Here is a 26,219-nt window from a genome sequence, read left to right on the forward strand (position 1 = left end):
ATGTGTAAGTATGGATGTAAGGATGTGTAAGTAATGAACAGTACAACCCCCAAATGAGATTTTACTCTCTCTATACCACAGGGTATATTTCTGCAGCCTCCGATACAGCACATCTTTCAACAAAGTGCCAGATTTCTAAGGTATGAATTATGATGAAAGAAGCTGACAGGGCAAGAGAAAATTCTTTGCAAAAAGTGCCAACAGTGATGTCTTGTGACACTGGAATACTTTCCCAGTTTCCTTGGCCCTACGCTTCAAGGGCAAAAAATAAAATGCCTGTTTTCCTTTAATAAACCATGACTCCATCTGCTTTGAAATGGAAAAGATACCTAGGTGGGCCTCAATCTAGAAAGTGAGTAAATTCTGCCCTCAAGTGGCTAAATGTTGTACTGCAAAGAGACCGTGGCAAAACCTGCTGCTGCTGCTGCTAAGTCGCATCAGTCGTGTCTGACTCTGTGCGACCCCAGAGACCAGGCTCCCCCGTCCCTGGGATTCTCCAGGCAAGAACACTGGAGTGGGTTGCCATTTCCTTCTCCAATGCATGAAAGTGAGAAGTGAAAGTGAAGTCGCTCAGTCCTGTCAGACTCTTAGCGACCCCATGGACTGTAGCCTACCAGGCTCCTCCATCCATGGGATTTTCCAGGCAAGAGTACTGGAGTGGGGTGCCATTGCCTTCTCCGGGCAAAACCTGACATGGTTGCTAAGTAATCTTAGGTAATCAGTTCCCTCAGGGGGTGTGTTTTCATTCTTCTAAAAAGGATGACTGAATTTTAGAGCAAAGCATCAGAAAAGTGGGGATTGTGCTCCTGACTTATTATTGAGACCAACTTGCCAGAGAAAAGTGTGGGAATTTAATTATCTGGATAATTTTGGCACCAGGAATTCACTTAATTCAAATGATTAGATTTTGCCTGGGCTGTCACCACTACTTCTTTAAGAAAGTGTTTCTTTATAATAAGATTTGTGTTTCACAAACAACTGCCTTCTAAGTCTAGAAAAATCAAGGATTCGGTTTTGGGGCTGTCTTACAGCTAAAACGGGGTTAGACATTTCTTTAAAGGGTGAAGGGCTTCCCTGGTGGCTCAGACAATAAAGAATCTGCCTGCACTGTGATATACCAGGGTTTGATCCTTGGGTTGGGAAGATCCCGTGGAGAAGGGAATGTCAAACCACTCCAGTATCCCTGCCTGGAGAATTCCATGGACAGAGAAGCCTGGTGGGCTACAGTCCATGGGGTCGCAAAGAGTCGCACATAACTAAGTGATTAACACTTTCACTTCACTTTAAAGGGTGAAAAGTAGGAATTTATACAATAAATACATTTGCACATGTGTGAAAGTTTATATGAGGTTCTTCACTGTAACATCATTTATAATGTTAAAATATCAACAGCAGCTTAGATCCTCATTAGTCTGGGGTTAAATGAATCCTGATACACCCATATGATGAGATTTAGTGCAGGCATAAAAAAAAGCACAAGGTTATTCTCTATTCGGAAAAGGCAATGGCACCCCACTCCAGCACTCTTGCCTGGAAAATCCCATGGACGGAGAAGCCTGGTGGGCTGCAGTCCATGGGGTTGCGAAGAGTCGGACATGACTGAGCGACTTCCCTTTCACTTTTCACTTTTCACTTTCCTGCACTGGAGAAGGAAATGGCAATCCACTCCAGTGTTCTTGCCTGGAGAATCCTAGGGACAGGGGAGCCTGGTGGGCTGCCGTCTATGGGGTAGCACAGAGTCGGACATGACTGAAGCGACTTAGCAGCAGCAGCAGCATTCTCTATTCATATAGAAGTACTCTCCATAATACAGTGTTCAGTGAGAAATCAAAGTGTGAAAATTATGTTATACTTGCATTCTGAGAGGAAAAATGCAGGGTTGTACTAGCTTATACATACATAGCTTATTTCTGGAAGGATAAACAAGAAACTGATTTTTTAAATGGCTGTTTCCAACTGCCAAAAATAGAATTGAGCTGTGATGTGTACATAATTTTCACATGTTTTGTTCACTAGTATTTCTCCAGTGTCTAGACAAGGGCCTGGAACACTGAAGGGATTCAATAATATTTGTGGAAAAAATGAATAAAATCAAACATATATACATATACACACACACACAGATACACACACACATAGACTATCGCCAAGGAGGGGAATTGTACAGCTGGAGGTCAAGCATGGTAGAGAGAATTTTCATTGTGCTTTCATGTACTTTTAAAATATTGAACTATTAGAATAGGTTACCTATTCCAAGGTAAAATTCAAACAACTAAAGAAACAAATAAGGATGGGGAGTTATTATTTGGAATAGTTATTTAAGTAAGGCATTGTTTTGATGGTGATTTAGACAGGGTCAATCACATCATAAAACTATGAATCACTGATTAGCAATAACCTTGGAATACTTACAGCATATGAGGAGCATTAAACCATAAAAAAAAATTGTCCTCACAGGGAAAGGTTTTCTGGGTGTTGCAAATTCCTTACAGAGAGGTACTTGCTCTTTGCCAAAGCCATCTACCTGGGGTCCAGGCACATGCTTTCAAGGTCAGGAGGATTAAGTTGCAAGGAGCCCTCCCTCAGTTCCCAGTGACTTGATTCACTGGGGGCCTCTGGATGGCTCCAAGAAGCAGAAGAATTCATTAAGAGTGACCATGAAAGGGAGGGAGGAGAGGCGTTGATTCTCAAAGAAGGGGTTACACCCTTAAGGCCTTCCCCAGACCTCCTGGATGGGAGTCTCCAGGTAGGGCTGGACACCTGCATTTCTATAAAGCTCTACAAACTAACTCTAAGGCACATTACCCTTCTGCCCCCCACCCCCAAGACTGAAAAGATCCACTCCGGACAGAGACACAACTGGGCTCAGATTGGACAAAATGAAGTTCCTCTCAAGGATGCCATCATCCATTCCCTGACTCCTTCCTAAATACCTCACCCAGAATTACTTCTCATTTCTTCCTTTCCTTAGAAATGCTATTCACTAAATTTTAACTCTAGTTCGTCATTCAAGACCAGTTTGCACATTTATCCTATGCCATTCTATTTTGCCCCGTAGGATGCAAGCCTGGGAGCATTCCTCAGAATGCCACTGTGATTCGGGGGGCACCTCCCTGTTAGACCAGAGAGCAGGCGAGCTTTGAGAATGCAGACTTGTAGTCCGAGAATATTCAGCTAAAAAGGAGGCAGCCTGAAAACAGCTAATTATCCATCAAAGAAATCATGTTCTAACTGATATGCTTGTTCTCAGCAAGCACAGTCCTCCACAGCGAGTCTGATAATTGGATAAAAAGACCTCAGAGGCTCTTGGGGGCTGGGATGAGAGATGAAAACACACTTTATGTGGATTTCTCTAATGTAATCACCAGTTACAGGGACAGCAAGGAACTTAACAAGCTCATTACAACCTCAGCGCCTGTGATCTCCCCACAAACCCCTGTAACAGCCAGAGGATAAAACTCCCTTAAAGCCCTCGCGGGGCCTTGGCCTCAAGCCGCAGGGTTTTTATCCTGCCCCCATCAGCAGGCAGCTGGCGTCTCCCGTTACCAGCTGCTGGCCCACATGGAAAATAAGCCAGGAGTTGGTTTCAGACGTGTTCTTAGCCTAACAACCAGTATTTTCTTAATCTGGGCATGGAGAAAAGAATGCCAAACTCAGAGTTGGCTAATCCTGTTTATAAACCTAATTTTTCCAGCTGTTCCTGCTCTGCTTTCAGAATGACTATCCTTTTTGTGATTTTTGAAAAAGCTCTGGTGAGGGTCTGCTTCGGGACAGGCTTGTCTGACCCACAGAGGTTACCCATGGCACTGTGGAAGCCCCAGCCCCTGGTCTAGGAGATGCTGGCCATTCCTGGAATGGGTACTTTTGGCTCTAGAAGCTCATCTCTTCCTCAGAGCAAGTGTTTGTTTTATGCGTGATCAACCCTCCTTGGTTCATGGGGATGCTTCCACAGCCGGGCCCAGTTCTTTTATAACTGGTCTGTCAATAGATTATTTCTCAAAGCAATCTGCATCAGAGAGGGGCAGCAGGGCAGCAGCCACAGAGAATACAGAGTGAATGGTGGTGCCCATAGCGGGCAACACTGTGACCCTGACTGAGGGTACCTGGAGGGGCAGGGCTGTTAAAACAGGCACTTAGAGAGGTCGGAGGACAGGGAGCCTGAGGGCAAGAAGGCAGCTCAGTCTATCCCAGACCAATTTTATTTGAGGCTCCATGGCAGCTACTCCTTTAAGAGAGGTAAAGAACCTGAGTTCTATTCATATGATATTAAGCAGAAACCCTAACCACCTGAGAATCCTGTAAAATGTGAGTCTAGCCACAACTCACACTTAAGGCCAGACACCTGCCATGCGTCCATGTAATAGCTCCCCCCCACTCAAGGGGGCTCTGAAGTTCATGCAAAAGGTACACAAATTGGAAAGCTGAATCCTGGCTTTGTCACTATAGGCATTCCTTGCTTGGTCCAATACATATATTCTCTACCAGTGTAGATCAAATTTTTATGTGAAGCCATATTTCAAATTTATGAGGTGAATCCACTATCAAACAAAGAATTATTCCCAAATTGATCTGCTTGGTAAATTTTAATTTTCATTTATTTGATTTCCTTTAAGGGATACAAAAACAACTGGAATTACAGACATGGCGACAGCAAGATCAATAGGAAAAGCTACCCTACCTACCATACTCTTAGATAACATCCAGAAAAACAGGAATTGCCATCCCTACTGAAATAATTTTGGAAAATTCTTAAAGAGAGAAGAATACCAAACCACTTTACCTGTCTCCTAACAAACGTGTATGCAGGTCAGGAAGCAACAGTTCGAAGCTTACATGGAACCTTACCCAGAACCTTACATGGAACAACTGACTGGTTCAAAATCGGGAAAGGAGTATGACAAGGCTATATATTGTCACCTTGCTTATTTAACTTATATGTAGAGTACCTCATGTGAAATGCCAGGTGGATGAATCACAGGCTAGAATCAAGATTGCCAGGAGAAATATCAACAACCTCATATATGCAGATGATACATCCTAAATCACAAGCTAGAATCAAGATTGCCAGGAGAAATATCAACAACCTCATATATGCAGATGATACATCCTAACAGCAGAAAGCGAAGAGGAACTAAAGGGCCTCTAGATGAAGGTGAAAGAGGAGAGCAAAAAAAACTGGCTTAAAACTCAGCATTCAGAAAACTAAGATCATGGCATCCCGTCCCATCACTTCATGGGAAACAGAAGAGGAAAAAGTGGAAGCAGTGACAGATTTTATTTTCATGGGCTCCAAAATTACAGTGGATGGTGACTGCAGCTGTGAAATTAAATGACGCTTGCTCCTTGGAAGAAAAGCTATGACAAACCTAGACAGCATATTTAAAAGCAGAGACATCACTTTGCTGACTAAGGTCTGTATAGTCAAAGCTATGGTTTTTCCAGTAGTCATGTATGGATGTGAGAGTTGGACTATAAAGAAGGCCAAGTGTCAAAGAATTGATGTTTTTGAATTGTGGTGCTGGAGAAGACTCTTGAGAGTCCCTTGGCCCTCAAGATCAAACCAGTCAATCCTAAAGGAAATCAACCCCAAGTATTCACTGAATAGACTGACGCTGAAGTTCCATTACTTTGACCACCTGATGCAAAGAGCTGACTCACTGAAAAAGACCCTGATGCTGGGGAAGATTGAAGGCAAAAGTAGAAGAGGCTGGCAGAGGATGAGATGGTTAGACAGCATCACCAACACAATGGATATGAATTTGAGCAAACTCAGGGAGATAGCAAAAGACAAGGAAGCCTGATGTGCTGCAGTCCATGGGGTCAGAGTCAGACATGACTTAGCGACTGATTGACCACCACCAACAACTGAAATAATAGTCTTGGGAGAGGTAAGACTTTAGACCACACCTGCTACTGATATCATAATGTAAAGAGGTTTAGAGACCTTTGTCTGAAAGGAGACTTTGATTTAAAGAGGAGGGGACAGAAAAGTCATGAGGTTACAGTTTCAACAAAAATGAGATGAGGTCACCAAGGGTAAACTGAGTCAGCTTCCCAGTTTGACTTGGGTTCAGATCTGACTTGAGTCTCTCATTTCTGTTTTGTGAAATGGGAGTGGTGATGGAAGAAAGGGAAGAATTATTCTAGGACGGGGTTACTGTCAAGACCAACCTAATCAAAACCACTACAAAGCATATGTAGACTAAAGAAACACTAAAAATTTAACAACAGCGTGAGAAATTCAGACAAGATGCTCTCTCAGTTCTTTAACATTTTCACATAGTAAGATTCTGAGCCAAGTTTACCATAAACTCTCCTTCCTTAAACAAGATATAAAATATGGTGGTGTGGGAGCCAAAAGAAGACCAAAGCTAAAGAGATGTATTGTGTTCTATCTCCTGAACAGAGACCTGGTTTTTAATGGGGTGGCTTTGGCATTTCCACAGTGCACAGAATAGCTAAAGAATATTCACTTTGCACTTGTGGGTCTGTTTCTCATGATGCCAAGTTGGGTCCAGAGTAATCCGTTCAGACTTGTCCTCCTCGGCACTCCTACATTTCTGAATCAGTAGGTGCACTAATGCATTCCGAGTCCTGCTGTGATGTAATTAAGGATAATGTTTGCAGCACGGAGTACAGAGAGTTGTACATGTCTCCCAGGGGTGATTAAATGCTAAGGGGAAGTTGAATAACTATAGAATTCATTGGGTGCAAGTGCATTCCAATGGCAGGAGCATTCTGTTTGCCGGTTATAGGACAGGTTTCTAAAAAGATACACACAGCATCCATAAGCAAACATCCTCATCTCCCTCTAGGGAATGGAGAACAGAAACTACTGCATCCCAGGAATGCTTATCTATCTAGGAGCGAGACTTGGGAATCAGAACTCTCTTACACTGCGGGCATGACTGCTAACTGACACAACTTTGGAAACAAGCGGTAGGGTAAATAAAACTGAAAGTACATATTACTGTGATCCAATAATTAGGGAACTTTTCATATACGTGCACAGAGACACAAAGACAACAATTCTCACTGCACAGTGTTTACAAGAGCCCAACACTGAAAAAAATATCAATATGAAAATAGGAAATAGATAAAAATATGACCTCTTTACAGAAAGGAACACTATATAGTAGTTTAAAAGAATGACGAAACAAAAACACACAAAACTACGAAATGTCATTTCTAGTGGAGAAAATGTACTTATTACAATATTCCTCTCTTTGTTAAAAAAAATCTTCTCAAAATAAAAGTATATGAGCAGCAATACTTCTGGCAGATGGATGCTGACAAGCTCCCTCTGAGCCCCCATGTGAAAGACCTCCGAGAAACTGAAGCAACCTAACCTTTTGGACCTTTACTGCCTTAGCTCCATGCCATCCAATATGGTAGCCACTAGCCACATGTAGGTACTTGAATTTGAATTCAAATTAATTAAAGTTAAATAAAATGATAATTTTAGTTCCTACACTGCAGTGGGTACATTTCAAATGCTGAATGGCCACGTGTGGCTAGTGGCTACCATATAGAACATGTCTATCGTTCCTCTAAAGTCTACTGACAGAGCGGATCTTGAGCTAAAAACCTGTCTTTCAGATAACCTGAACTCTTTTAGTCATTACTCTTTCCCCAATATATCCTTCTGCCCATAAGAAAACCAAGGTAACGATTAAGGAGGATTTTTTTGTTTGTTTCTAGAAGGAATATGCCCACTATAATTCTATATTTCAATTATGACTGAACTAACATTTTCTTGTGGAAAAAAAAAATTGAGATAAATCATCTTTAGAAAGTGATCCAGCCATTATCTGTAATTTTGTAAGCATCATATTTCATTTCCCCAAAACTTAGCAAGTAGGAAAACAGATCAAAGAATGATGAAAGTGTTACCAAACAAGACTCAAAATTGTAGTTCAGTGGATTTCCAAGAGCCTTTATTCTTACCTGTACACAGTATGAGGGACATATACTTCTCGGATTGGAAATTCCAGTATCTCTTTGTGTGGGCGTCCCCGGTTTTCAGGAAAGGGCCTCACTGGCAGCATTTCAGGAGTCAGACAGCAATTGATGGTCTCTGGAGCCAGAGATATCTCCAGTTTGAGCAAGCCTAAATTTGGGGAGAAAATAGGTCTGTCTTAGTGAAGACATCATATACAAAGGATCAAGAAAGACTGCTATACTATATTTCTTTTATGAAAATGAGGATAAGTTGTACAAGTATGAGAATTTTGGCATGCTCAGATTATTTCCTATAGTTTGAGAAAAAGCATGTCATGACGATTTTTGAGATTTGGTTTCTATAACTTAAAAAAGCAAGAAATTGTAAAAATGAGTAAGAACATTAGAGGATCTCTAAAGTCCCTTCTAGAACTACTACACCATAAGTGCATAATTCAGTAATTTCTCTTCATCACAAGCACTAAAAATTGGTGATTTTCACAGTGGGTTCCCTGGTACCCCCAGGGAGCTGCAGAAGTGCCTCAGGGGCTGTCAGGCTGAGAATAAGGAGGGTACACCCTCACCTTCCACCAAGGCACTTCACTGTTTTCTTATGCTAAGAGTTCCATACAATATGATAAAAGAGGCTTCTCTGTTCACACAGTTATCTGATTTTCTGAGTGAGCAAATATAAAGCATGATGTTTATTTATTTATTAAACAACCCTTTAATAAAATAGAAAGCATTAACAAATTTGCCCCTGGAACTAGATCTTAACTCCTAATGCAAAATCCTATATTTCACTTGACAAAAAAACTGCAGCATTACATGAATAAAGTGCCTAGTTCTAAATAAATAGCTTTGGCATCAGAGAGGATAAAGACAGCCATTCACACCTGGAATTGACTTGACTCTTCTCTGTAGGGATGAAGATCTTTTGTAGTCAGCTAAAAACTTGAATAAGTCTTCATCACTGAGGCGATCTCCTTCCTGCCAAGAGAGAAGTCAGGCTTAGTGTAGATGCATCACGGACTCCTGGGGTTGGGACCAAGGACTTCTCAGAAAATTTTTAAGTTTTATTGTAACATGTCTTTCATAGATATAAGGCAACTCTGAAACCATTAGTCATCCTCTTGTCAAATATTATTTCTCTACCACTCCCAACTCATCCTGGCTCTTCAGTCCTCCTGGGGACCGGTCTTTTACTGTAATTGTGAGGACCATCGAGGATCTAGGCCAAAAGCTCCTCCCCATATAACTCAACCCACTGATACTTGTTTACTCCCTGGAACAAAACAGAGTAAGTTTATATCTTTCTTCAAAGATCTGAAGATGGAGAGAGCATCTTTCTATCTTTTCCCTCATGTTTTTCATATATCAAATATCCTCATATTTTCCGCATTTGTTTTGGCTAAGAAAGGTAAACATAAACACTACCCTCCATGTGCCTGCATGGGACAGGCATGCTGCCAAGGGATATGTGTGCCCAAGTTCCGTGCTAACCCTTAGAGCAGCCCAGTAAGGAAGGTAGGTAGGTAGGTGTGTCCTATTCCTAAGTACAGATGAGAAAACTCTGACTTAGTTATGCCAAATACCTTGCCCCCCAAGGCAACACAATTGTGAATATTCCCCCAATAGAGATCCTTTCAGTTCCCTGTGAGCTCCATCATGAGGCATGGCATGCAGAAACCTCAGTATTTCTTCTGCACTTCAGTTAACATAACCCCTTGTTTACATAACCCCTTGACATGTCCCAAGAGAACAGCTTGAGCTTCGGAACATTTTCCAAAACAGAGTCAAACTAAGTATAAGTCAAGTTGTGTTTTGGGTACTAAAATACATATCACGTAAAATTTACCATTTTTGAGTGCAAACAATCTCCAGAATACTTGGAGTTTGCAAAACTGAAACTCTATCCCCATTAAACAACTCCCCTTCCTGTAGCCCCTAGTCACCTTCATTCTACTTTCTGTCGTTCCACTTTCTGTCTCTATGAATTTGATGACACTAGGAAGTTCTTCATCCTTTAAGTAGTCTCAAAAGTTTCTGAGCTAACAAAGAATATAATCTATAATGGTCATACTCAGTGAGGAAGTAGGCATGTGGAGAAAGCCTGCACTTGGAAAAGGGGTGAGATGGACAACTTCCAGGCCAAGAAACCCTGAACCAAAAGGGAAATGGATATTTTAGCCAGACTGTTTTCATAGCCTAATAAATGAATTGCCCATGACAGTTCAAATAGGATAGTTTGTATTAATGGGAACCGATCTTTCTCTTAATTAAAAGAGCTAACATTCACTTAGCACTGGCTGTATCCCAGGCACTCTGGGAAGCACTTTACACGTCTCGTCCTCTCAACCCCCAACAGCCACAAGAAGCAAGTGCCATCAGCCCTGTCTTGTAGATAATTAGTGAGGATGAGTAACTCATCCTCTTAGTCACTATATATACTATTGCTTTGGGCTCCTGCCCTCACGCCATTATGGGGAGACCATTCCAGACACACTGTAACATGAAGAGATACCTGCTTGAAAAAGCTGTTAATGGTTAAAGTCTTGAAGTTGGATCCAACCCCATTTTCCTCCAAGGAGAAGGCTCTTTCAGAAAGTCTTCGAGATTGGGACAAAGTTCTCCGCTCACCCGCAGAGCCTTTCCCTTTAAGGAAAACACTTGTCATTCAAAAGTTTGCCTTCCTGTTTGAATACATAACAGTTATTAACTTTACCATATCTAAGGTATGTTGACACTCACTGAATGACAACACTGAACATGGCCATTCTTGCTTTGAATAATGGTTTCCCTCCCCTTGTCCTGGTTCTTAGACCCTACCCCCCTACCTCCTCTGTGCAGCCCCTAATCTTCCTCTGATCATAGTGAGAGCCCAGGAGCTACTGCAGTGCCCTCCCAGGTGGAGATCAGGGTAGCTGGAGTCCAGAACTGCAGCCAGAACAGAGTCTGGCTAAATAATAAGCTTTATTTAGTCAACAGTCTTTAGTTCTGTTTTATTAGTATATTTACATTCCATTGGGAGACGTGTGTACTCCAATGCCCCTGAAGGCATTTGGGATTGTGACCCAAACACACTATGTAAGCCTAAGCACATTCTGGATCTGAGCTTTCTTCTGCTCTTGCAGTGTGGGCCCGGCAGCAGAGCTGAGTTTCTGCCTAGGCTGACCTGCCCAACGGCAATTAGAATGGAGTCACACCCAAATCTGAACTCTTTCACAGTCTGCTTGAGTACTTTTTACCCACTTTGGAGATTTGGGTGAAGCTCTTGTTGCTTTTACACTCCAAAACTCAGGGGTTCTGTTGTGAATGGTCAAAGTGCCTAGAACTCTAATGGTCCAACCCTGTCTTTGCACATTCTCTTACCCTGAATTCTTGTCATGATGCTGAACTGGAGCTTCCTGTTACCACTGAGCCCCCTAAACTTGCCACGCTGCTCAGGATTACACACGGCATCTTTGGTTGCTTCTTAAGAATCAGTCTCTGTAGTCAGGTTAATTTCTCCTTGCTTGGAAATGACTGAGGATCCAGCAAGCTCTGTGCCTTATCTATCTAGTTGAAAGGTGTTCTTTTCTATGAAGAACTCTTTTGAATAAGGCTACCTGGGTCTACATAGAAAGTGGCATTAAAAAAAAAAAAAACCTACATATATTGTGGTGTGATGATCAGGATGGATGAAAATAGAGCTTGTTTTGAAATAACCCAGGAGTTTGACTGGTAATTATGCATGAATAACTCCAGGAGAGCAGCAATACAATCCCTTTTCCACCACTCCTCTGCTAAAGGCAACATTTTGGAAGTGGCAACACTAAGGGATGGATGAGAAATGTCCTGAGAAATGTCCCAAAAATGTGAGTGGAGACATAAATATTTGCTAGATACAAAGACATTTTAAAAAGCAGGAACTCTGCACTAGGTGAGGGGAGATATGCTTGAGAACTCTGTAACCCTTTTCAATAGTTCCAAACCCAAACTGTTGAGGAAGCTCGTAATTCAGATGAAGGGTTAGGTAATGAAAAAGAGAAATATGCTAAATGAATCAGAACAGTAACTAAATATTATTTTGGCATCCCCTTTTTTTTCATTGCTTTTGGTAAAACAAACTTTAAGGAACTAAAATTTTACTGAACAAACAGAGTTGTACTTTTAGAAGCCCTTGCTCTTCTTATATTTAGGAGCCAATTACAGTACCTTTGTTTAACTCACTATAGACTGTATTATTATATTTTCTTGTTTTTTCAAGGATTTGCTTTTAAGAAGTAAATTAACTTTTTAAAGCGTCTAACTGTACAGAAAATTCCAACCAAAAATCTTACTATATTTCAATTCCACAAAGTTATGATAATTGTCTTGGGGATCACTGCCCAATCAAGCATTTGTATTCCGGTTCTGATTGTGTTTCATCCTATTCACCTGCTTCTCCCTCCCCACTCCCCCACCTTACTGCACCCCTACTCCCACCAATCAGCAGCTGACCTCATGGCTGGTACACTGGGGAGCCCTTCCCTTCACACACCATTGAAAAGCTTACCAACCATGGACTCCACATCGGTTACCTCCCTGTCCAGGGTAGAGACATTGAAGAAACTTGCTAAGCTTATGGGAGCCCAAGCAAAGGGCATCCGGTATTTCCCCAAACGTTGGCAGAAGGATTCAGCTTGAAGTTTTAGTTTTTCAATCTTGTCTTTACTCTAGCAGAAAATGAAAGAGACAGCAGAAACAAACAGTAAGACACTAGCATCAGGTCAACTGCCTCTGCCATGGATCTGACAGCCATCTCCAAAACCCCCATTCTACTGATTAAAGAGTGAATAGGCAGAAAAGTGGCAAACTGAGGCCAGAAGTGCCACTGATGAAACACATAATAGAAAAGGGGGAATTTAAAGAAAGGAAAAGAAAGGCTGCATTAACTATTGAATACATTTTCAGCTAAACCAACAAAAAACTCCCCACAGTCTTGGGCTTGTTATACCAGCTTATCAATAAGTACCTTTTTTAGGGGTTAGCTACATTGGATTCATATAAAGAAATGTGGGGATGAAAAGTTCTGTACATCACCTCTCAAGCCCTTAGAGAGCCTTGTTTTCCAAAGATGCCTTGGAAGATTCCAGAGACATCTGTAAGGGCTTCTCACAACTTCCTTATTAGGTTGACAACACCTTTAAGGTATTCATTTTAATTTCAGATTTAAAAAAAGTATCTTGAGTTCAATAAATCTTAACTTGAATCTTACTTATGAGTCTGCAGTAGGATACTATTGAAAGTGAAAACAAAGTGAAATTGTTAGTCACTCAGTCATGTCCAACTCTTTGCAACCCCATGAACTATAACCTGCCAGGCTTTTCTGTTCATGGGATTCTCCAGGCAAGAATACTGGAGTGGGCAGCCATTCCCTTTCCCAGAGGATCTTCCCAACCCAGGGATAGAATCTGGGTCTCCTGCATTGCAGATGGATTCTTTACTGTCTGAGAAGGGATGCTGTAAGGCAAGTCTTATTTCCCAAAAGGCCATGTTTTAAAACTTGTATTAGAAACTTTTGGAAATGGGTACTGAGAAGAGATGTCCTTTTCATAGGCTCAATACCTATGTTGTACTAATAAATTTCTGATGTATGGCAGTCTCAGATAACTTTTAAATAGTCATACCAGAAAGGGCAGTGGCCCATGCTGTAATGAGGCTAAGAGAGTTCTGGCAGTGTACAGTTTTGGGGTGTCTGTGGCCCTCTCAACCAACTGAGTTGGAGCCTCAGAACCAAGGCAACAGGAAGTGTCTTTGTCCTGGTCAAGTTCTGTAATTAGACACTGGTGTGTACATCATCACATGTGGACTTTGTTGAGTTTAACAATTTATTTCTTTAAAAAGTTATCATCATTGATCATTTTCCCTTCCTTATTTTGTTTTAATATAATTGATTAGTGCTTCATATAGGGACACATTATGGACTAAACTCCATTAACTATTTTGTGGAAGACTTTTGAAAGATATCTGCTTCTTCTAAAATGTTACCAATTAGCAACAGTCAAAATAGCATACCTTTCCACCATCACTTTCTTTGATAACCATGTAGGGTTCTGCACAGTCTCCAATCTCTCCCTGCTGAAGGACTTTTTCAATCTACCAACAAAAATAATATTAAAACAAAGGACATGAATTAATCCATTCATGGGGATCCATCCATATTTTGCAACCATCAAAATAGTGCTTTATGACAGTATCTAATGACATCAAAAGATGTCCACAATATATGTTTTTTATTTTAAAAATTAGTATGAAGAGTAGTATACAGTTTTATAAAAAAGAAAATCATAAAAGCGTATAAAAGGGATGAGAGTAGATACACAGCAAATGTTAACAGTAGTTATCTTTGTATGGTGGGATTATGTACTATATTTTCTTCCTATTGCTTATGTGTATTCTCTGTTTTTAAACAATAAACATGTATTATGCCTACAATAAAAAATGCAATAAAAGTTATTTTATAATACAAAACCCATAAGACATATGTAGGAAGTGAATAGCTCGTTTTCTTTATTATTACTTACAATGTAAAAAAGAGATATGACCTCTGTAAAAGTTAGGTTGGGGACTAAAACCTTCCACTAAATGAATAAATGAACAGAATAAATTATCTGTAATCATTTCCTTTGTATTTCCTATTATGGCTGTGTCTCTGGATTTAAGAGACTTGGAGAGGAACTTGAAAGCAGGAGGATGGTGCAGCTTTTCACTTTGCTAACTGGCTGGTAACATGAATGGATGCTACCACCATCAAGCATTTTCTTCCAACTACCTTAAGATGGGGAGGGAGGTGGGAGGGGGGTTCAGGATGGGGAACACATGTACACCCATGGTGGGTTCATGTCAATGTATGGCAAAAACAATACAATATTGTAAAGTGATTAGCCTACAATTAAAATAAATAAATTTACATTAAAAAAAGAAAAAAAGAAAAGCAGAAATTTAAAATTGCCTAACTCTCTGTTCAAAAAAATTTAACTTAGACGTGGAAGTAAAAAACAAGTGGATTTAGTCCCATTTGTCTGTATCTTTAGCTGAGACAATCCTTGAAGAAGAAATTTAGGTCAATATATCCTAAAAGGCACACATTCTTAACAGGCATTGTCAGTTAGGTAAAAAGTATTTAAACCAGAAATACCCTGGTGATGGAGGGGTGTTTTGTGAAGTTTCAAAGGAAGTGGCATGGGGCTGTTTAGTGAACATCTGTATCAGGAAGACTGCAAGCAGGAAGTCTCTCTTCTCAAAGAAGAACATAAAATCCCCTTCCCATTGCCATAGCCTGAAGACAAGGCTGATCCTCCTGAGAGACATGCCAGGCTGAGACCATGGACATTTAACACGTGAGATAAAGACTGACCCGTGTTCCTATTAGTCAGTGATCATTCACCTATCATTCAAATAAATATTTGCTGAGTCCCTTCTACAGGGTAATTGTTAGGGAGACAAGGTGGTGAACGTGATAGACCTGAGCCCTATTCTCCTCAAGTTCATGGTCAGGAGCTTATAAAGAAAATTAGAAAGAAAGAAGCTAATTTTTCCATGAGGTCAAGGAATTAAAATGTGGTCTTTAAAATGAACTTTGAACAGAGACAAAGAATCTTTTAACTGGGACACTGAAGCAAAAAACTGGAATGCTATGACTTCACGTGTATAGTGTGGCACAAGAGAGGGGTCTCCAGAATTTGGAAGTAGGAGAATCCACATTTGAGACCAGCAGACACTATTCCCTTCACCGAGTTGGGCAAGGCTAACTCCAGTGAGTTACTGGAGTGACTACTTTGTGAGTCAAAGCTGCACCCTGATATGACAGGTTACTATATGGTCCTTCATGATTGATGTGTAAAAGAGATGCATGAGTCCGCATAACCATGGCAGGTAGGCGATGGGGCATATCAGAATTGCCTGGGGATTTATTGGAGGTAAAGAGCCCTATTTAGAGGGAAAGAAGCAACAACTGTGGTTTACTGTAAAGAAAAACAAATCAGAAGAAAACTAGGGACTCTTACTGGACAGATTTAAATTTCTTAACTCTACCCAGACAATTTAGAGAATGCTTATCATTGCCAAATGAATACATCTATACATTGAAAAATTTTGGAATACATTTAGTAAGCAATAGTCACCCACAGGTAACCACTGATATTTAGTATACTACCTACCATGGGTTAGCCAAAATAAAGTCATCCTCTGAGAAGTGGAGTTGGAAGTAAAATTTGGATCTACAGAACTAGTGTTGGCTTCTTTGATTTCTCAGGCTGGAGAGAATTTACAAATCAACTCCAAATTGAAAGGCTGCTAGAATGCATTTAAGCTAATTTTCCTGTATGTCTAAGTAATACTGCAATGAAAAGTATACATATTAAGTTTAATAACAACATATGTGTCTTTTCAGCAACAGAATTTTAACTATATTTTCCAAAAACTTACACAAGTTCCCTTCAAACTATAATGACCTTCAGAATCTTTTCAAAATGGTGTAAATGGAGAAAGAAAGGAAATACATCTGTCACTTAAGTGACTTCAATATCACCTGAACTTTTTGGAATCTGTATGCTACTCCCATGTGATCAAGGAGGAATCAATGAGATTATATACACAAAACACTATGCTAACTAGACAATGTCCCAAACCTAGAATGCTGGGTGTACATGAAATCAAAACATCTGAACTTTGTTTAATTTGAGGGTCAAGAGTCAATGAGACTAATTATTTGGCTTAAGGCAGGTAAAATACTCAATGTGTGCCATTAACTTCTAACCAGCCATTTGGAGTGTAGACAAAGTCTCTGGCCTTCTTACAGTGGTAAAGAGCACAACCTAGAATGAAAGGTCCTTCCATTTAGCACTGCCTACAATGGTGATAAAAACAGGAAGAGTGAAGCTTGGAAACTAAAACCCACATCTCAAACTGTCAGAGCCTAGATATTTGCAGGCATTTAACTCTGGGTCTTTACAAAATCATGAACATGATTAGGAGACTCTATCCAAGATTTTCTCCACAGCAGCCTCCCAGAGCTGGATAGCCGAGGGGGCTTTCCTTGTTAGGAGGAAGGGTGCTCATCCATACCAGGCTTTATTCTGTAGTCACATCTACTCATTGAGGGAGGTGTTATTATCCCAATTTAACAGATGGGGAAACTAAGTCTCAGAAAGGTTAGGTAATTGCCCAAAGTCATATAGGTGCTAAGTAGCAAAGCCAGGACTGAAACCTAGGACTGTATGACTTCAAAATTCAGAGTCATTCCAGCATCCAACACAATTTGCTTGAAAAGGAAAAGGAGGACAGTTGAGAGGGAAACAAAGTGAATCTCACAGAGGACATGTAATACTTTCTGACACTTCTTTCACCCTAAACAGGCACTGGGACTAATGCAACAATGAGAACATCAGAATGTGCAAATCAGACTGTATCGAACCACCTTGGCTACTAGGTAGATGTCCGAGGATGGGTAGGTGACTGAGAACACCGCAGATCTTGCCTGACTGGATGAGGCAACAGAGGGCGTGTGAGCACGCAGAAATCCTTTAAACTGGTCAGAGTTCAGGTCACAGTGAAAATTTTCTGAGATCTGTAAACGAGCGGCAAAATGAAAAAATGAGTTACAGTTGTTCTCATGGTCTAAACATGTTTAAAAAAAAAAAAAGAGTGAAGAAGCCCCACCAAATTTCACAAGAAGTAAGTGTAATCATAGACATGGTTTATGATCAGTGGTTGCTGGAAAATCTGATACATATTTTGTCATAGTCTCTAGGTATTTTTGAGTCATTTGAGAGATGTTCTTTGAAACATTTAAATTTTTATTATCCCACCAATATCTCCTGAATACAGTGATGTGCCAGGTACTGCACTGAAGAAAATCAGGGCATTACTTGGGCTCCCAATTAGCTTACACTCAAGAAGGAGGGAAAAGGCAAATATGTACTAACTACAGTGACCACACTGTAGGAGAGAGGGAAATGGCAGCCCACTCCAGTGTTCTTGCCTGGAGAATCCCAGGGATGGGGGAGCCTGGTGGGCTCTTGTCTATGGGGTCGCACAGAGTCGCACACGACTGAGGCGACTTAGCAGCAGCAGCAGCACAGTGACCACACTCAGAGGAAAAAGCATTGTGTAAATTCCTGAGGGTGAGAGGTCATATCCAGTGGGGCAGATGGGGAATGCTTTCCAAGGGGGAGGTGAGTGAGATGGATAGGCCTTGGAAGAAGATTCCACCAGGCAGAGCTGGAGGGTGACAGGTACCAGGAAGAGAGCACAGCACAGATGTCTCAGCAGCTGGAAAATCTGCAGTGACTTTAGTTAATACTGAGAAATCCAGCTTCACTCTGCCTAGGCTCTCGAGGGAAAGAAAGCAGGTGAGAGCCATACTGAAGAAAGCCAGGTATGGAAGGTGAAGAGTTTGTTTTTAATGTTTCAGGTAGTGAGGATCCATTAAAGATTTTCAGCAAGAGTGTGACATGATGAGAGCTCCATGGATGGCACACTCATGTTGGACGAGCGGTCCAAATAGTACAGTGTTACTTAAGAACCCTCGCAGAATTGGTTTTCCCTTCACCACTAATAGATTTACAGCCAAGAAGAGGCTCCCAGGCAGAGACTGCATTTACCAGCTCCCTTGCAGTTAGGAGTAAGCATATGTGTGTGTTTGTATATGTGTTTGTGTGTGTGTGTGTGTGTATGCATGCACTCACTTGTGCCTGACTGTATGTGACCCCATGGACTGTAACCCATCAGGTTCCTCTGTCCATGAGATTTCCCAGGCAAGAATACTAGAGCAGGTTGTCATTTCCTACTCCAGGGAATCTTCTTGACCGAGGGATCAAACCCATGTCTCTTGTATCTCCTGCACTGGCAGGTAGATTCTTTACCACTGCGCCTCCTGGGAAGCATGTAACTAGATTCTCTCCAATCTAGATACAGAACTGTGAGCAGGAGCAGTGATGGGTCAAACTTCCAGGCTTCAACTCTACCCACCTCCACCCTCTGCTATCTTTTCCCCTTTTCTGGGAGCTGCAGTGGCAGTGACAAGAATGATTTGCGAGAACACATACCAAAGATGCCAGCTTGGGTTCCTGAATGACTGAGTGGAGCAAACCACTGTTGACCCTGTGCCCCTGCCCCTACCCTGGACTGTTAGTTATTTCTTTGGCAGCTTTGGGTCTTAGATGCAGTACGCTGGATCTTTGTTGCATCAAGCGAGATCTTCCCTCGTGATGCACAGGGGCGGGCTTAGTTGCTCTGGGGCAAGTGAGACTTTAGTTCTCCAACCGGGAATCAAACCTGAGTCCCCTGCACTGCAAGGTGGATTCTTAACTACTGCACCACTAGGAAAATCCCTGGATTGTTAAGAAACAAACAACATAAAGTTCTCCTTCCTTAAGCCACAAGTTCTCCATATGTGGCCCCCTGACCAACAGCTTCAGCATCACCTGGGGACCTGTTAGAAATGCAAGTTCTCAGGCCCCACTAGATTTTCTGCATCAGAAACTCTGGCATTGGGCCCAGCAACTGTTTTAACAAGCCCTCCAGGGGATTCTGATGCCTGTACAAATTTGAGAACTACAGTTTTAAACCATTGAATATGTGTGTGTGTGTGTTCGTGGTGGGTTCTCCTGTTTTAGCAGTTAACCTATCCTGACTAATACAAATCTTCATAATTATTAATATTTACTTAAAAATACACAACACACTTCTTAAATACTGAGTGGTTATAGTATTTGAGCAAGGGGGCAGAAGTGTCTCCCCTGGTTTTGCTATTTCTGTCCTTCTTTAGGAGCTACAAAATGACTAAACATTAAAACACTCATGGAAAAGTCTTTTCAATTAAAAGCATGTTACACTTGGTGAGGACTCTACCCAATGGCAAATTTAGACTTTTATTGCACCAGATGCCTTCCATTCACAATAAAATGCAAAAACTCCCAAACTCAGGAAACATTACATGCACTGAGCTTGTTACAGCCGTGTGTAAATTGCTTTGCTTTATGTGTAACCCCATATGTCACTATATCAGTTCTCTGATTCAGCCAGGCTATCAACTTTTCCTTCAAGATTCTTCAAGGAACATAAACGACAAACATTTCCAGGTCACGTCTTTAAAAACTGCAAAGGCAATAGAACTGGACATATCAAAGGTCATTTGCTTTCAAATCTAATGTGTTTTTACTGCATAGAAATGATATTTAAAGAAATGAACCCAAAGATTCCATGAACAATATACGATGCCCTCAGGGCTGAGTTATTTTTGTTTACTTACCTTTTTCCTTTCTTTAACATCATAGAGGGCAATGCTGGCAAACAGGGGCTCAATTTCTATCTCAAACCTGTCAGAGAAAGAGAGAAAAGTCTATATGGATTTAACTTTGATAATTTTGAGATTTTTGAAAATGCCAAGATACATAATCTGGTTAAAAATGTAAGTAGTTTCCAGAAGTATTTGGGTAGCTCCACGCATATGAGAATCATATGAGAATATTAATAGAGCAATATGAGAGGTTCATAGAAAATTCCTAATCATTTGAGATCATGAAAGTGCTTGCTGGTGGCCCTGCAACAGAGAGCATGTGGAACAGATTCTCCATCTGATCCCACATGGCACTTCTTACTGTTGTAGCTGCTGGGTTTTCAGAGGACTGAGTGTGTCTTAGCTAAAGGTCTTGTTTACAGTTTACATTTTACTGCCAGAATAGGTAGCTCTTATTATTCAGTTTTAAGGGCTGCGGCTTTCAGCTCGTACAAAAAGAAAAGTTAAGTTGCTTTTCTTTAGATTTATAGTGGGACCTGCCAGAAGGAAATAAGGTTACGATGTGTGTGAATGTCTGGTCGTTCCATTGCCAGGGGAGCTTCTGAACTGAGGTGGAGACAGGGAGCTGAGCACAGCTGATCAACACTGAGGTGTGAGGGTCCAATGAGAGCTAGAACGAGCAGCTCTCATACTGGCCCTAATGGCCAATGCCCCCAGAAATGGTGGGCTGAAGACAAGAGAAGGCAACCCCAAGCACAACCCTGCTTGCTATAGGATGCACATGGAACAGACATGCACTTTCTAAATGTTTCAGGTTAACATACAGGGCTTCCCTGGTGGCTCAGACGGTAAATTGTCTACCTGCAATGCAGGAAACCCGGGTCTGATCCCTAGGTCAGGAAGATCCCCTAGAGAAGGAAATGGCAATCCACTCCAGTACTCTTGCCTAGAAAATCCAATGGATGGAGGAACCTGGTGGGCTACAGTCCATGGGTCACACAGAGTCGGACACAACTGAGCAACTTTACTTCACTAACAACCTATGATGCTACCAGCTAAGAGCCCTAGTAGTCAAGCCTGGACCACCACCACTGCAGAAGTCACACAAATTAGGTCAAATTCTGTTTTCAAATGTATGTGAGAGAATCGATTTATCACAGCTTTGTCTAAAAAGAGAATTTTTTAAAGAATATGTGGACAAAGGTAACCAGACAAAAGAGTTGGTCAAATGACACCTTGGAAGTGAGACAGTGGGCATGATAGAAGAGCCACAGACACTGAGTCAGAGAGACCTGGGCTCTCTCCCCTCTCCCAGTCTGGCTAATTCTGGAATCTTCATTGGGTTACTGACTTTCCCCAGTTCCACTTACTTCTAAAATGAGGAAAGGATACTTACTCTTCCCATTTCCTAGGATTGTTGTAAGGACTGAAAGACAGTATGTGTGAACATACTTTATAAACAATGTCAAGGAACATCGTTATTCACAGTAGCCAAAAGGTGGAACCAAACTCAGGTGTCCATCAAAGATGAGTGAATTAATAGAATATGGTATGTGCATACAACAGAACATTATTCAGTCTTAAAAAGAAAGGAAATTCTGACACATCCTACCATATGGACAAATGTTGAAGAAACTGTGTAAGTGAGATATACCAGTCACTAAAGGCCAAACACTGTATAATTCCACTCCCATAAGGGAATGGTGGAAGAGAGAAATGGGAGTTATTGTTTAGTGGGTATAAAATTCCAGTTTGGGTAAGTGACAAGAATTATGGAGATAGATGGTGGCAATAGCTGTACAACAATGTGAATGTATTTACTGCCACTGAAATACTAGTGAAAAATGGATATGACAGCAAATTTTATGTTATCTGTATTTTACCACAAATAAAATTTAACACTATCATTTAATATTTTTTTACTACATATCATTAACATAATTTTTACTATTCATATTTAAACATTCCAGGTTTACCTATAAGAACTTGCTTTCGTTTGTCCAGTTTATTTAAAGTAGTGAAAGATACATCTCCCCTCTTGCAGGTATATGTTGGTACGAATACAATTTAAGACACTGGAGCAGGTCAAAGACTGAGAAAACACTACAGTTCTCTTTAATTTCTGCTTTGGCAGTTTGGGGAAAATATCATTATAAACTACACTTCACAAATTTCGTCAGGAGAAATCCAAGTGACATGATTACTTTTTTAACAATAGTCTTAGTGGCCATGTCTTCCCATCTGTGAGAAGAGCTGCCATTTACTTAGAGAAAACCTCTAGGAGGCTGAGTATCAAGCATCAGAGGGTAGAATTCCTCCAATCCCAAAGAGCAGAGTTACTGCAGCCAACAGTGGCCTGATGCACTTCCTGTGGGAGTGGGTGAGAGACTCAGACAATAGGGTGGATTTCCTGAATGATGAATGCAGAGGGGGATGGAAGAGCCACTTCCACTTAGTCCTCCTGCTGAAGGGCTAAGAGTTTCCCCCAGCTGGGTCAGATCCCAGGGACCAGCGTTTGCCCTTATGTACCCACTGCTCAACACAAAGCTGGCTTATTGGCTGCTCATCTCTGTACAAGACAAAAAGTCCTAACTCCCCCACCAACTGGTAGCATTGACTCTAGGAGAGTGCTACACCACCAAGAGAGCCCCACAACTGTGTAAGCAGTCATGCTGGCTTGTGTCCTGAGGAGAGGAATTGGGGAGGCTCCACATTAGAATCGGAAATTTACAGCACGTAGGAACTTTGGGATGATCTGGTCTAACTACTTTACTTATAAGAACTCAAAATTCCAGAGAAGTCCCCAGGCTGACATACAGTCTTGAATCCAAAATCCAAGTGCCCTAATGGCAAACCAAGTGCTGCCTAAGAGGTTCATGAATTGACTTCAACAGATGGATGACTTTCCTAATAGGGTATGAAAAATTTTTATGCCTACATAGTTTTGCCTAGGTAGAGCATCATGGAAAAAGCAAGAGAGTTCCAGAAAAACATCTACTTCTGCTTTATTGACTCTGCCAAAGCCTTTGACTGTGTGGATCACAACAAACAGTGGAAAATTCTTCAAGAGATGGGAATACCAGACCATCTGACCTGCCTCCTGAGAAATCTGTATGCAGGTCAAGAAGCAACAGTTAGAACTGGCCTTGGAACAACAGACTGGTTCCAAATAGGAAAAGGAGTACGTTAAAGCTGTATATTGTCACACTGCTTATTTAACTTATATGCAGAGTACATCAGGAGAAATGCTGGGCTGGATGAAGCACAAGCTGGAATCAAGACTGCTGGGAAAAATATCAATAACCTCAGATATGCAGATGACACCACCCTTATGGCAGAAAGAGAAGAAGAAATAAAGAGCCTCTAGATGAAAATGAAAGAAAAGAGTGAAAAAGGTGGCTTTACTCAACATTCAGAAAACTAAGATCATGACATCTGGTCCCATCGTTTCATGTCAAATGATGGGGAAACAATGGAAACAGTGAGAGACTTTATATTTTTGGACTCCAAAATCACTGCAGATGGTGACTGCAGCCATGAAATTAAAAGATGCTTGCTCCTTGAAAGAAAAGCTATGACCAACCTAGACAGCATATTAAAAAGCAAAGACATTACTTTGTCAACAAAGGTCTGTCTAGTTAAAGCTATGGTTTTTACAGTAGTCATGTACAGATGTGAGACTTGGACTATAAAGAAAGCTGAGTGCCAGAGAATTGATGCTTTTGAACTGTGGTGTTGGAAAAGACTCTTGAGAGTCCCTTGGACTGCAAGGAGATCCAACCAGTCCATCCTAAAGGAAATCATTCCTGAATATTCATTGGAAGGATTGATGCTGAAGCTGAAACTCCAATACTTTGGCCACCTGATGCGAAGAACTGACTCATTTGAAAAGACCATAATGCTGGGAAAGATTGAAGGCAGGAGGAGAAGGGGACGACAGGATGAGATGGTTGGATGGCAACACCGACGCTATGGACGTGAGTTTGGATAAGCTCAAGGAGTTGGCAATGGATAGGGAAGCCTGGAGTGCTGTAATCCATGGGGTCGCAAAGAGTCAGACACGACAGAGCAATGGACTGAACTGAACTGAACTGAGAGCAGTTACAACTCAATATTTTCAAAAGTGCCTATCATCTGAAAAAGTGGAAGAACTAATTCTCTAAAGCAATCGTCTATAAAGAGGAAAGAGAGGCATGCCGGCACTCCAGGGTTAGGCAAGACAATCCACTGGAACTCAGGAAGAAAATACTATAGTTTATTTTAATTGATTGAGTTCATCCTTCAAAATGTTTCACTTATGCTTGTTTTGTAATACATATAATATTTAATACACAAGTACAAAATTAATACACATATAGAAGATGCGTGACTTTTAAATACAATTAAAAAGCTAAAAAAGAATTGCTTTCAAGCAAACGTGACACATGAGATGAATCCAGATTTCAGACATGTGCTGTTTGAAATGTGTGTTACCAAAGAAGGAAATGAGAAAATATTTAACAAACCAGGAAATCATGCAGAAAAATCTGGATTTCTAGTTTCTCTTTAAAAAAAAAAATCAGACAACTGATCAAAATGGGTCAGTTCATTTGGACGGCAAGAGTTGGCCCAAGCTAGTAGTGAGCGCCCCCAGAGGATAGTTTGCTACAGTCCCACTACACTCTAATGTCCTCTGGCACTGAAACTGAGTTTTAGTTGCATTTTTCATTGTGTTTTAATAATGGTATGTTGGGAAATACATATAAATCTCTAAGAATAAAAAGTAACTTGTAGCATTTTCTGATTTCAATATTGTAAATATTTCTACCATTATACCATGGCTAATTTCAAACTACCAATGTGACTTCACTGAATAAAGAGCTGGGAAGAGAAGCATACACTGAGCTCTCAGAAGTTAGAGTGGACTCCAGCACACCACTGGCTTTTACTGCTATTTTTCTTAACGCAGGACATTTCACTCAATTAATTACCTAGACATCTAACCTTAGTGTTCGTCTTCCTTTTCATAGTAGAATGACGGTCAAAGGCCTGGCAGGAATATAATCTGGGGCTACCTGATTCTGAACTCTGGTCTTTCTACTACTTCACAGCTGCCCACTATTAAAAGTGTGTTGGGGTCCTCCCCGACTCAAGCTCTGATGAGAAAGACAGTTTGTATCTGAAAGGCAAGACAGATCTCAATCGAGTAGGTAGTGTTTGCTGATACTTACTTCAGGGTCAGCAACTTAACCAATATTCTGTTTCCCAGATGTTCCTTGGGACATTCTGGTACCGGACGTATTTCCACAGCATCCTCCTATTATTAACCACATTGTAAAAGAAATCAGTAGTGAATTCCCATGAAATCAGTAGTGAATTAATCAGCAGTTAACCAAGGGAAGGGAAGACTGCTATCTACCATGCAAGACAAGCTGCATTTGCTTTATTTCTAATCACAGAATAATACATTAACTTTTATAAGAGTTTATTATCCAACCCCCATGCTTCAAAGTCAGCATTTACAGCAAAGATTTTTCTCCTTTCAGACAACCAAACATTTAAGACAAAGAGACCAAAAGAGGAAGGAAGGAAATGTGAACATAGATAAGGCTTAGTAACATCCACCAGATGGCATTGCAAAATCTTACACCTATTGTTGACTTTTTTTTTTTTTTTTTGCTGGCTTTAAGGACACAATCAGAATATTTCTCCTGCCGAGGGCTTTACCAGTAAATATGTGAGTTTCAGACTTGAGATCTGAATCAGAAATTTTCACCTAAAGCTGTAAACCATTAATACTGTAATACAGTGGCTTTCTTGGTTCACAGTTTCCTTAAACAGATGATAGAGATTTGGGGCTGAATTTATAGGTTCTAAATAGACATGTCCAGCTAGAACTTGATAAAGTTCTAAGAATTGAAAAGCTTAGTAATGACATGTTAAGAGATATGTCTGTCTATTTTACGACATAGGGACTGAAGAGTTAAAGGGAAGTATCAAGTATACGTACAGCTGATTCACTTTGCTATATAGC

At 40.9% G+C, this 26,219-nt stretch overlaps 1 protein-coding gene across 4 annotated transcripts in view; it reads right to left on the bottom strand.

Annotated features, from left to right (window-relative positions):
* Positions 1-26,219, bottom strand: part of DOCK8 (dedicator of cytokinesis 8) — a 233,498-nt gene that overhangs the window by 109,604 nt on the left and 97,675 nt on the right. For all 4 annotated transcript variants that reach the window (XM_070794611.1, XM_019966033.2, XM_070794610.1 and 1 more), the window contains 8 exons: positions 25,417-25,502; positions 20,219-20,285; positions 17,384-17,533; positions 13,981-14,061; positions 12,479-12,638; positions 10,466-10,596; positions 8,838-8,931; positions 7,948-8,110 (listed from right to left, as the gene is read on the bottom strand). In XM_070794611.1, coding sequence (XP_070650712.1) covers positions 7,948-8,110; positions 8,838-8,931; positions 10,466-10,596; positions 12,479-12,638; positions 13,981-14,061; positions 17,384-17,533; positions 20,219-20,285; positions 25,417-25,502 — 932 coding nt within the window. The remainder of the gene's footprint in view (positions 1-7,947; positions 8,111-8,837; positions 8,932-10,465; positions 10,597-12,478; positions 12,639-13,980; positions 14,062-17,383; positions 17,534-20,218; positions 20,286-25,416; positions 25,503-26,219) is intronic.

Source organism: Bos indicus, chromosome 8, assembly GCF_029378745.1.
Source record: "Bos indicus isolate NIAB-ARS_2022 breed Sahiwal x Tharparkar chromosome 8, NIAB-ARS_B.indTharparkar_mat_pri_1.0, whole genome shotgun sequence".
NCBI lineage: Eukaryota > Metazoa > Chordata > Mammalia > Artiodactyla > Bovidae > Bos > Bos indicus.